Source organism: Cnephaeus nilssonii (genome assembly GCF_951640355.1).
Source record: "Cnephaeus nilssonii genome assembly, chromosome: 19".
In the NCBI taxonomy this organism is placed as follows: domain Eukaryota; kingdom Metazoa; phylum Chordata; class Mammalia; order Chiroptera; family Vespertilionidae; genus Cnephaeus; species Cnephaeus nilssonii.
In genome coordinates, this window is record NC_137090.1 from 19,949,107 (window position 1) to 19,963,087 (window position 13,981).

A 13,981-nucleotide genomic window follows, 5' to 3' on the forward strand; every position below is an offset into this window, starting at 1 on the left:
AGTCCCAAGCTCCTCGCTCTGCAGCCTTCACGCGCTTCCGCTCAGTGAGGCCCCGCCCAGGTCACCTGACCCAGCTCGAGGCCCCGCCCACTGAGCGCCTCCTCCAGGGCCCCTGGGCCGGAGCGAGGGCTCAGCTCTGCACAGAAGGGACTGCCTGATGCGTTGGGGTCTAACCCAACTATAAGGATTAGTTAAGGGTCTGTGACCTCAACTATAGTGGCGGGCTTCTCTCTGCGTGCTTTTCTTCCCGCGCCTGGGCCTCCATTGCGCCCTCCATCCTTCATGCTCCCTATTCTTCACACAGCTCTGTTCATTCTCTGGCCCTCTGTTTCGCCCTAGTCTGGCCCCATTTCAATATTACTTCTTGTCCATCTTTTAAATATATAAATATATATATTGATTTCAGAGAGGAAGGGAGAGGGAGAGATAGAAACATCAATGATAAGAGAGAATCATTGACTAGCTGCCTCCTGCACGCCCCCTACTGGGGAATCAAGGCGCAACCCGGCCATGTGCACTTAACAGGAATTGAACCAGAGACCCTTCAGTCTGCAGGCTGCTGCTCTATCCACTGAACCAAACGGGCTAGGGCTCTTCTTGTCCATCTTTGAATACTTCCCACCTTCCTCTTTTTCTAAACCATTCCATCCTTCTTGGTTCTTCTGCTCAAAAGTGAGCAGCAGCTTGAAGCCATTTGTCCCATTGCTTTGCTGACATTTGTTCCAGGCTTCAGAAGACTAATCCTTATTTTTGGGAGACAAAGGGGTTTTCTGTTTGTTTGTTTTTGTTTTAATCAACTTCTCTTTTCTTGCTTCCTGCAAATGAAATGATACTAGTAAAAGACTAAGTGTGTGGGGTGTTTTTTTCTGGTTTTCCCTAATTATGATGTCGTTAAAAGGTTGTGTAAAGCCAGTTTGGGGATGTTAATCATTTGCAAGATTTGCTAAAGTTGCAAATGCTCTGTCAAGCAAAGAGTGTTTTGAAAATATTTTCTTCCAAAAGCCCACAATTTAAAGTATCTTTTCTTTAAAAACATATAGGTAATTTGTTCACATGAATTGATCCAACCTGAGCTCTCCATTATTTACATTGTGGTAAATAGCATGGGCTTTATAGACAGATCTATCCAAGTTCAAATCCTATTTATTTAATGAATGCAGTGGGGCAAATTACTTATGCTCTCTCAGTCTCAATTTTCTCATTCTTCCAGGATTGTGATAATTAAAAATTGTATATGCGCTCAATAAATGTTACAATAGTTAATTCCTTCAGTGATGCTACTTTGTAGGCATTCTTTAGTACTTTTAAAGAAATATATGTTTACTGATTTTGAGAGGAATGGAGAGGTAAAGAGAGAAACATCAATGATGAGAGAGATTCATTGATCGGCTGCCTCCTGCATGTCCCCAACTGGGGATTGAGCCCACAACCTTGGGCATGTGCCCTGACCAGGAATTGAACCATGACCTCTTGGTTCATAGGTCAATGCTCAACCACTGAACCAAACAGGCCAGGGTGAAAACATAGTATTTATTCTGATCAGCCATGTGCCCAACTAAAAATTAGGAGTTTTAATATTATGTGAGAAGGGGAAAACATATATGGGGGCACATGGGTGATTATAAGGGTCAGGAAAAGTCCAGCATACATCCATCAACATTTTTTCTTTCTTAACAAAGTATTTCCACTGACCCCCAATGATATTACACACCCATTACCCTGGCCTCGCCCAAGAATAATGCCAATTGTGTATGAGTCATGGGAAAACCCAACTAATATATTAGGTAAAACACAATGAATGGTGAAACTTTTTCCTTACAAAGTTCTTTTCAGGGACACCAATGGAGGTTTTGCCTTTTAAAGGCTCTTAGATATCCTAAATGCTGCTTCCTATACACTTACCTTCTGTGTACATTCTTTGGTGTATTGTCAAAAAATACACAACTGATGAAAATGTTTCCTCTAGGCAAGAGGTTGGAGAGACATCATTATGACAGCAGCTTCATGGAACACAATCATGTTTCCTGACCTATAATTTTCCTTTCACATAGATGCCATTCTCATTAAGTGGATTTGAATTTTTTTATTTACCAATATGGTTAACCTTGATCACAAGCATTTATTATTATTATTGTTGTTGTTTTTTATTTCAGAGAGGAAGGGGGAGGGAGAGAGAGAGAGAAACATCAATGATGAGAGAGAATCATTGATTGGCTGCCTCCTGCACGCCTCCTGCTGGGGATTGAGCCCGCAACCAGGACAACAAGTACTAAATGGCTTTTTTGTTTGTTTGTTAATCCTTACACAATTTTTTTCCATTGGTTTTTAGAAAGAGTGGATGGGAAGGAGGGAGAAACAGAGAGAGAGAGAGAAACAGTGATGTGAGAGAGACACATTGATTGGTTGCCTCCTGCATGCGCCCCAATCAGGGCCAAGGATCAAACCTGAAACCCAGGTACATGCCTTTGACCAGAATCAAACCCCAGACCCTTTGGTGTGCAGGCCAATCCTCTAAACACTTAGCAACACTGTTCAGGGCCCAAATGGCTTATTTGCTATTTCTTCCTCACATCAGTATGAAAAATGAGTGCACTGAAATTCCGAGACAATCTTCTTGTAATTGATCCCAGTGGTTATTAGATGGCTGTTACTCTGGAGTCAGACTACAAAGGCCAAGAGTTAAGGGATTACAAATATGACTTCACATATAGCTTTTCAGTTAGTTTTCACATAAGGCCTTCCATTTTCATCCAGACATTTAGTCATCAGTTACCAAAATGTAAATAAAACAGTGGGTCTTACAAAATTTCATCATAAAAGGACTCAGTCTTATGTTCACATAATCTTTTTATGCCATGCACTCTATTGTGTTTAAAAAAACTTACATTATAAGGAATGCAAGACTCAAAGGCAACAATTCTGTTATGAGTGTTCTGTAAAATACTTCAATCACACTCTGCTGGCACTCAATACATTTTAAATGGCAACAAGTGAACTTACATATTCTAAAGTCTTATTCTGGCATCCTATTGGATGACAACGTTAATGATGATTTCAATCCCATCTCCCGTGAATATGTGTTTGTGAGAGTATTTTCTTGCTTCAGCTTGGTACACATAAAAGGTTTTCTTAGATGCCTGCGAAGTATTTTGTTAGCTGCCCTCTCTTCCCTGTGATTCTGATCTATTACTTTTTTTTTTTTTTTTTTTTTTTTTTTTTTTTAGTTTTTCATGGGAATTTGTGGCTGTGAGTGAACCCAAGAGCTTCTGATCACTTAACTTGGAAAATGGATTTTCATTTTGTGAGTATTTGGTTTTCTTAATCTATCAGCCAAGGTATGTTCTTAATCTTTTAGTAACTGAGCTGACTTACTGGAAATTCCTTTCTAGGCCAGAACAATAGGGATGTGAAGCCTTAAATCGGTGATTCTCAAACTTGAGCGTTTAACAGAATCACCAAGAGGGCTTATTAAGACACAAAATGCTGGGTCCACTCCCAGATTTTCTGATTCAGTGGTTCTGGGGTGAGGCCTGTGAATTTTCATTCCTAACAAGTTCCCGGGTAATACTGATGCTGACGGTCCTGGGAGCACATTTTGAGACCCACTGCCTTAAATAAAAGGGCATTTAAATGGTCCTGTAAATAATTTACCATTAAGCCTTATTTTTTTAAAAATATATTTTATTGATTTTTTTACAGAGAGGAAGGGAGAGGGATAGAGAGCTAGAAACATCAACCAGCTGCCTCCTGCACACCCCCTACCGGGGATGTGCCTGCAACCAAGGTACATGCCCTTGACCGGAATCAAACCTGGGACCTTTCAGTCCGCAGGCCGACGCTCTATCCACTGAGCCAAACTGGTTTCGGCATTATTAAGTCTTATTTTACCAGTTCATGCTTCCTGTAAACAGAACCTAGACTAAATTGACAGACTGTTCTGTTGAGGCTACGCAAGTTCCTAAAAATCCCCAATTAGAAAAAAAAAAAAAAAGTAACCCTTAGAACAGGAATAGCCTACTCGTTTTGAAAATGTTATTCAAGTCTAAAGAAAAGCTCTCGGTTCTGAAGCTGACTGTAGTTTCAGTAGTAACCATTCTGTTGCATTTGGAAACATGCTTGTTCTAAAATAATCATTATTTTCACCCAAAGGAAACAGAAATAACAACACAGGAAGCACGGGGCAGCCTTAGGCCACTTCTTTTTGGAAAACACATTTAATTGATTGTTGCACAACTCACACAGAGGAGGTGGTTAGGAAGTCAGGAAAGCACTTCAGTCACTTTGACCAGAAATACTTAATGGAGAGAAGTATCTTGAAATCATGGGTGGGCTAGGAATATCTGAATGATAAAGAACTGACTCCTTACGTGACAACTTGTCAGGAATGTTCAAAGTTTCCCATTACTGTCCACAGACCCTGAAACTGATCATGAAATATCTCCAAAAGAGCGGAGCACGAATGGCCTTTCTGATGCCAAAATACTACTTAGATGTTCACCCCACGATTCCAAAACTCACTGCTATATGCTCTCTCCTGAACACACTACAGGTTCCCCCACATATAGACAAACAGTGCTGGTCTTCAAGGCCTATGAGCCTCATTCTAGAAGCTCACACAAGATTCCCATTGATGTTTTAGTCTATTGGATACATATTCTTTCTCCTTTGATATAGTTTCTTTATATAAGCCATCTTACCTAAAGAAAATGTACTCCTACTCTGATGGACTCTTGTCTCCGTAGCTGAAGGTTACAGTTAGGTTCTAAACTTCTTGGATTCCTTACCCATCCCTCATTTATCCCTCCGCTATGTTACCATTCCCTACAGTAAAGGGTAATCCGTGGCTCAGACAGGGCTCAGTCATTTTCCCCATTCCTAATTCCAAGGCTTATTCTCAAAGTTAACACCTGGATACAAACCATACATTTCAGCTGCTTCTTATGGGTGCCTCTTCCCTAATATGTGGATGCAAATGTGTGCAAAGTGAACTAAGAAATAGGAACTAAGTGGAGCTTAAAGACTACAGTGTCAGGAGATGTAACAGCTAACAAAAGTTGGAGAAGAGGCTCTAAGACAGGATAGAATGAGGCTTTTTCATTGAATAACGTGATGTGGAATGACATCTGCTCTTGCCAAAGCCAGGTCTCTCTCCCAACTAAAAAAATAAACAAGATCAACATCCCACAGAAACTTCGTGGTGAGTTTGATCTCAAAGTAAGTCCCAACATCTTAGAATTCTGACACTAACAGAGACCTTCTAGACTGACTGGTCCAAACCCATCGTTTTTCAAACTAGAAAACTGAGCCTCAGGGAGAACAAAGTGACTTGCCTTAATTAAGGTTAAAGATTCCTTAACTGCAACGCTGAGGCCAGGTCTTAGATTTTCTGATCATCAGATCACTGTTTATAGATCCTCCCCTTTTTCTTGGGGACTGAGAGGGTAGTTGTTAATGTAAACACCAAGGGAGCAACTGCTATTGCTGTCGCCCATTTCCCTCCTCCTCAGGAAAGGACCAGCATGTCCATGCGTCCATCCCCACAGGCTTCCAGGATAAGAAAGCCTTTACAGACCCCGCAACTGGGCAGTGACTTGCTCTGAGTGATGCCACGTGGCGCTGTCTGTATCCAGCCAAAGTCTGTGTGGCTTTTTTATACTCTCCTTCCTTGTCATCAAATAAAATTACAAATATAATACAAGTGTGTTTATATACATGTTCCTTTAGTTTAAGCCTCATTGTGGTTTCAGGTGCCCCAATGAGAAAAAAGAAAAGAAAATTGCACTTGTGACCTCTCAGATTAACGACTGAGTTAAAATGAGGTTGCCCAGCCCGAGGGAGAATAGGCCACACATGCTGATACAACTGGCCCATCATTTCACCCTGGCACTTATGCCCAGCACAGACTCGGAGACCCGTGGGAATGACTCCCCAGAGGTAGGTAAAGGCGATCAGCCCGGTGGATGGATTTGGCACATGAAAGCACAGGGTAGGGTGTGTGGAAGTGCCTTGGACAAGGGGCAGAAGACCTGAGGTTGGGCCAGACCTCTGGCTCTAACCATAGCACCCTTTCTGGGAGGAAAAGCTTTTGGTCATGAAAGTCCCAGTTTGCAGCAAACATCTACAGCAGTGAGAATGTGGAAGTAGGAGGTAAGAGCAGTGCTGGTCCAAGGGTGAAACACTTCTAAATGAACCTCTAGGATGGAGCTGCCAATGGGACAAATCGGAAGGGTCATTTTGAACTGCGGGACCCTGGCACATTCCCCAGGCCATGCATGACCCCTGGATGGCCCTGCCATCCTCTCTCCCAATAGATCAAAGAATTCGGTAGCCAGGACTCCCCTACTGAGAGAACCATGCTGGATTGAGGTGACAGCAAAAGGCACAGGCAGCTCTGATGATTCGGCTCTCCCCGCTAATTCTCCTTCAGCCTGAGGGAGGGGAAAGGAGACAGGGGAACAGGTGACACAAGACTGCAAAGCCCAGCAGTTCCTGCCACAGCTGCTGAGAGTCAGGCCAAGAACCATCAACTCAGGGCGGAATCAAAGTCCCGTTCTCTGGAATGAGAGGCCTCAGCCCTGCTCTGTTCTTCAGGGAGAATGGCCCCAGAAGGAAAGCTGGCTTCTCTCTGAGGTAATGAAGAACATCTGCTCAGCTCCGTAGGTCACCCTCAGGTTAAGCAGGAGGAATCCCTGAAGGAGGCGTTCTGAGGACAAAGGCTGAGGAGCTCCGCTTATCTGGGACACGCCACAAGTTTTAAATTACACATTCCCCCATACGCAACCCACTCACATACACTAATGCACAGAGACCCACACTTCCACGCATTCACATTCTCCCACCCCACCTCACTCCAAGTCCCCAATCCCGCCCCACAGATACTGTCCCCTGTAAACATGATGGCAGAGATGCCCACAATCCTGGGACACTCTGCTAGTGATCTGAGGACGACTGCTTGTCATTAAGTGCCCCGGTAGGTGATGTTGGTGAAGGTGGATGTGGCCTCTTTATACAGTGGGTTGTTGGCCTGTGGAGAGAATAGAAAAGGGTCTTACAGTGAATCTTCAATTCTACCCTGTCCTCAAGGCTTACTTTCATCTGAGAAATTTGCCCAAGACACCCTTCTCTGGGATACACCATCGGTGAACAGCTTAATGCTCATTGTACTCACACATTCATTCTGAAGATGGGAATGGAGAGAGAGAGAGAGAGAGAGAGAGAGAGAGAGAGAGAGAGAGAGAGAGAGGGAAAGAGAGAGAGAGAGAGAGAGAGAGAGAGAGAGAGAGAGAGAGAGAAGATGGAATGCCATTCTGCCACTATTTCTAAGGGGTTAAATTCATCCCATTCCTTTTTGGTGATTCCAAACATTTCAGGATAGCTTTGAACCATCAGTTCCTCCCTCTCTCCAACACTCTCTCTTTTGCCCTTTTTCCTTTATTGTGACCATGCTGGGGATGTAGGCAGGGAAGAGAGATGTAGAAAGTGGTGTTTGAAACATAGAGGAAAGCTTTTGCACAAGTAATTCTGAATATGTTCTCATCTTATCCCTTCAAGTACTACCTACAAACTGTCATGTTATCAGGAAAAAGAAAGATCCTCACTAGATTTCCCAAATTACTTTCTAGTAAAAAGTGACAAATGCCATAAGATCTGGTGGCCCTCAGTGGTAGCTTCGAGAAGCACAACACATTCTCACGTGCCTCAGAGGCTCAGGATTTCTACATTTTCTGAACAGAAACATCTCAGTTTCTTGGGATCCTAGGGTACAAAGGCCTGAGGACCTCATCCAATGGGAACAAACTTACAGCCTAAACTTGGACAGTCAGGGAGTCAAATGGCCATTTGGAAGGTCCAGAAAAAAAGCTGAAATGAAGATGAGCCAAAGGATAATTTAATTTAATTAAGTATATGGAAGGTTCTCAAAAAATGCTTGTTTGGATTCAATTAAGATAAACTGCAGAAAGCACAGAAGTGGAGTCTGATTTAGAAGCGATCATCATCATTTGAGAAAACAGAAAAGAATAAGATGGGATGACATCCTGCTACTATTCCTAAGCAATTGACCCAAAAAGGGATAACCTAATTCCCTCCCACTTCTCTGTATTCAGTTTCCTTATCTACAAATAAGTATAAAAATGTTGCCTGTCACATAGGGTTGTTATAGGGTGAAATAAATCAATTCATGTACCAATTCTTGGTACATGGTAACTTCTCAGTAAATGTTAGCTCTTTTAATATTTTTTTCCCTGTTTGTGTTTAACACGTTAAACCTCATTAGTATATAATGTGTTAGTATATATTCTAAATACAGTATATGCCATGTTCTCCGTGTAGGATTCTCAAGTTTGTCCTGTCTCCCTCCATTGGAGATTGTTCCCTTTTCATCTCTTCATAGTGTTCACAGCAGAGTCAGGCCCTATCTGTGCTCAGTCAGTACTCACTGATGTGGCCTGTGGTGGTAGAGAGAGAATCAGGTGGTTTCCAGGAGGCGTAAGGACAGTGGAACAGTTAGACCATCTCCCCGTTTCCAGATCAGAGGCTAAATGGAAAACTGCTGGCTGAACCTGGCCACCATAGGCATCTGCTGTGACCACCTCAGGCTCCAAGCCAACAGCTTAAGAAAATCCAGCCCAGTCTCTTACCGTGTCCCATTTTGCTCTGGCTCGTTCTTCCTCAAATTTCGCAAACTCCTTCCGATCATGGATGGTGATGAGGAGCTTCCAGATGAGCAGAGTAGCAAGGCCAATGAGCAGAATGGCCCCCATCACTGAGAGCAGGACCACCAGGATGTCAGGGCCCTTGGGACACTCTGTCAGGAGATAGCACAGAGCAGGGTGGTTGTGATTGGAGCAGGAATCACTTGAACTGGCTACAAATAAGATCTTCTTTTAAAGATCTTATTAATCTTTTTTTTTCTTGATTTCAGAAGGAAGGAAAAGGGAGAGAGAGATAAAACATCAATGATGAATCATTGATCAGCTGCCTCCTGCATGCCGCCAACTGGGGATCAAGCCAGCAACCTGGGCATGTGCCCTGGACTAGAATTGAACCCAAGACCCTCCAGTCTGCAGGCTGATGCTCTATTCATTGAGCCAAATCAGCTAGGGCCAAATAAGATCTTCTTGACAAAGTAATAAAGAACTAGAAAATTCTCTGAAGGAAACAGGACTTACTCCCACCCCCCCAAAATCGATTACTATATAATATATATTATTAACTTCAGAGAGGAAGGGAAAGAGAGAGAGAGATAGAAACATCAACAATGAGAGAATCATTGATTGGTTGCCTCCTGCATGCCTCACACTGGGGATTAAGCTACAACCCGGGCATGTGCCCTGACCGGGAATCCAATTGGGATCGCCTGGGTTCATAGGTCAATGCTCAACCACTTAGCCATGCTGGCCAGGCTCAATTACTACTTAAAAGGAGAGGGAACAACCTTTAGGACAGCAATCATTTGTGCTGAGTGGTTTAAATCAGGCCGTGAGCCTGTTAGAGTCTAGTCTATTCGATGTGGGTTCACACAGTATTTATTAAACATTTATTTTAAAGGCAACATTGGATAATCAGGAGTCTCCCTTGAAATTTCAGATTCTTCTTTTAAAGAATCCAATGATCTAGAAACACTGAACCTATATTTTTACAGGGCAGCAACTGGCGAGGGCTGAGGAGCAGCTGCCCCTTTTATTTATTTATTTGATTTAAATATGTTGTTATTGATTTCAGAGAGAGGAAGAGAGAGGGAGAGAGGAAGAGAAATATCAATGAAGAGAGAGAATAATCAATTGGCTGCCTCCTGCATTCCCCCTACGGGGGATCGAGCCTGCAACCCGGTCATATGCCCTATCGGGAATCAAACCATGACCTCCTGGTTCATGGGTTGACACTCAACCACTGAGCCACATTTGCCAGGCACAACTGCCTCTTTTAGATGGGGCATGTTGGCCACAGTCCTCACCACTCACTCTTTTCTCCGCTCAACAGTAGCAAAGTATGGCTTGTCATTGAATCTGTGCTACTGTGTGTGGGCTCTGGAACCAGACTGCGTGGGTTTGAATCCTGGTTTACCACTTACTTTGCTATGTGACCTTTGATAAATTAACCTTTCTGGGTGTCTGTTTTCTGTTTTACCATCTTAAAATGGAGAAAGTAGCAGCACTGACTTTGAAACCTTGCTATGAGGAATAATTAAGGAATTTAAAGAACTCAGAACAATGCCTGGCATAGCATTAGTGTGCAGTCAACACCAGCTACCATTATCGGTGGTGTTCTTGTTATACCTGGCTGTTTTCACTCGTTTATTTACTTAGCTCCTGTAAGTATTTGAGCTTGCTACCCTAGTTCAAATATTTACATCCCCGAGGGCTGGGAACCTGATGACCTTTTGCAGCATACTTAGAGACCAGGCGGCCGGCCAACCAAGACAACATTTTGGGTTCCTTCCCAAAATATGGAGTCATCTAAAATCCTAACCCTATTGAGAGCTGACTTCCTCTCCAACCCCAGTCAGCAACCAACACAGACAGAGGTGCGTCACCCACGCTGAGGGCCAGGATAAGTATGCTCAGCAGAGCTCTGCTTCCCACAAACCACAGGTGTCTGAGGGGTGACCTCACTCCAGCAACTTCTCAGGTGTTATGTCACTAAGTGTTTGTATATATGCCGATTGATGGGTCTGGAGAGGAGGTCACACCCACTTTCCACACTGTCTCCCACCTTCCTCTCTAAACATGCACCCTATGTTCACCACACGCTACCCAAAAACAACCACCACCACCAACCCAAGCTGGCCTTTTCCCAAGCCACCAAATTACAACCTGTCTATAATTAAAGGAGCGCCTGGAGAGAAGCTGTGAGGTCCCAGTGTCTGAGTTCCCAGGGGCGAAAGGCTCAGTTCTTCTGGGAAAAACAATTACGAATCCTCCGGAAGACTGAGGGAGGGCCGAGCCCCCCGATCCCAAAGTGAAATCTCTTCAGTTCTGTATGTCAATATGGGCAGGACAAGTAGAATGCCAGGAGGGGTTGGGGATATCTGTTGACCATCTGTCTTGAAAGGTGTGGATGGCAGGCTTCCTGCAGGGGGTCTCTGGAGAGTCCTTCCAGCCACAGTGATGAGGACCCAGGGTGGGGTCAGGAAAGACTGGGTAGGGTTAGCAGATTTGACAAAAGTACAGGAAGTCCAATTAAATTTGAATTCATAACTTTTTAGCATAAGTAGGAACCAAATATTGCAATGACGTACTGTATCTTATCAGGCAATCCTATCCAGGAGCAATGAGGGCCCAGCTAAGGCCTAACACCACTTAGTCAATGCCAAACCCTTTGGCAATCTCTCTCTACTACCCTGCAGTGGCTCGGTCTTTCAAAGAGAGCCTCTGCAAGGGCATGAGTTAGGGAAGAGAACTAAAATAATCTCCTTCTATATTCCAGTAAAATGCTACATTCTACTCAAAGCCAGAGCCCCTGAAAATGGTTCGGGTTGGGTGAGAGGAGAGAGGCAGAATTTGGAATTTCAAGGCAATAAGACAGGAAGTCTGGGTCTGGGTCCTATCTCCTAATGTGGAGGGAGAGGCCTACTGTCAATAAAGTCAGAAAAGTTACCTCCCCCCAGGGGTTATTCGAACCATCCCGGATTATCAGCATCTTTGTTCTCCACAATTCCAGGTAGAAGGTTCCAGTCTCAGAATACCCAGCCAAAAGATTTTGGTAAGTGACACAGCAGAAGCAACAGCAAGGATTATTGTAGCATAGAGATGAAGTAATCTGCAAGATTATATACCCAGAGCTAGGTAAATTCGTGAAAACAGCTGGGTATAAAAGCAAGAACATACCATCCTTTTAAAATGAGAAGGGGCAAAGGTACCGATAAGATGGGTGTGGGAAACCTATGAAATGGTTTAACACAGATGGATGGGAAAGTATGAGAACATCACGTCCAAATAATCCACATCTGCTCTCCACAGGTACTCACCCAGACTTCCCTCTCCCCTTCCCCATGTCAGCTTTCCCTTGAGTCACTAAATAAAACTAAGGTGATGCCCTTTCTTTCTCTTCCTTTTCCCTTTTGAAGGGTGAGAGCTTTGGAAAAAGCAGATGAACAATATCACAGATGGGGCAGCATGCTCTCCTGTACCCATGGCGACAGCAACAAGCTGGGTGACATCAATGTAGCAGCCCTTGGCCCACTTTCATCCCCAAAACTGTCCTAAGAGATATCAAGATGTATATAAGCCTGCTTGTCTCCTAGGAATAACCAGTCCTATTGATTCATTCACAAGCCATTTATCATCTTCTCTGTAGATGACTGAGCCAAGTATGGGAATATAACAATTGATAAGACAGACAGTTCCCGTGTTAATGGAGTTTATAATCTACTGAGAGAGACAGGTGATTGAAGAAGCAATTCCACGGTGTGATGAAGGCCTTTCAAGGGAAGCAGGGCTGCTGTGAGAATCAAACAGGAGTACCAAACCTGGCCAGCAGAATGAGGCTAGAGGAGGCCTGAGAAGGCTCACCGGGGCAAGTAATGTGTCTTAAGCATTATCACTTTAAAATATTGGGGTAGCCCTAACTGGTTTTGCTCAGTGGATAGAGCGTCGGCCTGCGGACTGAAGGGTCCCAGGTTCGATTCCGGTCAAGGGCATGTACCTTGGATGCGAGCACATCCCAAGTAGGGAGTGTGTAGGAGGCAGCTGATTGATGTTTCTCTCTCATCGATGTTTCTAACTCTCTCTCCCTCTCCTTTCCTCTCTGTAAAAAATAAATAAAATATATTTTAAATAAAATAAAATAAAAAATATTGGGGTACATCACAATTACCAAGAGCATTCATGAAGAACACAGAGGCAAAATTTTGTGGAAATATGTCAGGGCTCGGAAGTCTGGATTTTTTTTTTTTTAACAAGAAAACATACAAAAGTTTCATAACCACTGCTATAAAGCAGGTGTCAGCAAACTGGCCCACAAACAAAGTGCTACTTGCCACCTGGTTTTGTAAATACAGCCAGACTCCTTCATTTACATATTGCCTATGGCTGCTTTCCTGCTACAGTGGCCGAGTAGTCACAGCAGAGACCACATGGCTCACAAATCCAAAAATATTTAACATCTGGCCCTTTACAGAAGAAGTTTGCCCGCCTCGGTCAAAAGAATGATTTAAAGAACTCGCTACAGCTGTAAAGAATGTAAACCGACCACGTGATGTAGCCTCTGCCTTCGGAGATTGTTCCTTCACTCCCTTAAGTTATTTTTTGTTGTTGTTGTTAATCCTCACCCGGAGATATATTTCTATTGATTTTTAGAGAGCGTGGAAGGGAGGGGGAAAAACAGAGAGAAACATTGATGTGAGAGAGACACATTGGTTGGCTGCCTCCCACACACCGCTCTGACCAGGGCCAGGGATCAAGCCTGCAACGGCGGTACGTGCCCTTGACCAGAATTGAACCCAGGACCCTTCAGTCCGTGGGCCAACACCCTAGCCAATGAGCCAAACCGGCTAGGACACTCCATTAAGTTCTTGTCCACTCCCCACCATACCATGGCCTTTATCCCTCACTGATTCACAGGCCTGTCTCCCCCATGGTCTGTGAGTGCCACGTCTGCATCTGCCATATTTGCTGTTATATTCCCAGCACCTAGCCAAGTCAGTGCCTGACATATAATCAACACTCAAAACTATTTTCTAGTGATTTATATCTTAATCAATCGCTTAAGGAAAAGGAAGAAGAGGAAGGTGGTAAGCAAATCTACTGTGTTGAATGGTGACAAATCTGTGATCGGTCTGTATATGATGACATGAGTTCCACCTGCCTCCAGAGGGCCTTGAGAGCAAACACTATATTTTTGGTGCGTAGGGAAGCCTTGGGTTGGTAACTCAAACCCTTTACCATGTCTCATAGTGAACCTGGTAAGGTCAACACCTCAAACCATCAGGCCTTCCTCTGAAGCAGCAAGCCGGTTGCTCTTGGCAACCATTTAACTAATA

At 43.8% G+C, this 13,981-nt stretch overlaps 1 protein-coding gene across 1 annotated transcript in view; it reads right to left on the reverse strand.

Moving 5' to 3' along the window:
• Window positions 1-3,716: 3,716 nt before the first annotated feature.
• Window positions 3,717-13,981, reverse strand: part of ITGB3 (integrin subunit beta 3) — a 52,390-nt gene continuing 42,125 nt past the window's right edge. Inside the window, exons 14-15 of the mRNA XM_079797499.1 lie at window positions 8,640-8,806; window positions 3,717-7,024 (exon numbers count right to left, since the gene is read on the reverse strand). Coding sequence (XP_079653625.1) covers window positions 6,959-7,024; window positions 8,640-8,806 — 233 coding nt within the window. The 3' untranslated portion in view covers window positions 3,717-6,958. The remainder of the gene's footprint in view (window positions 7,025-8,639; window positions 8,807-13,981) is intronic.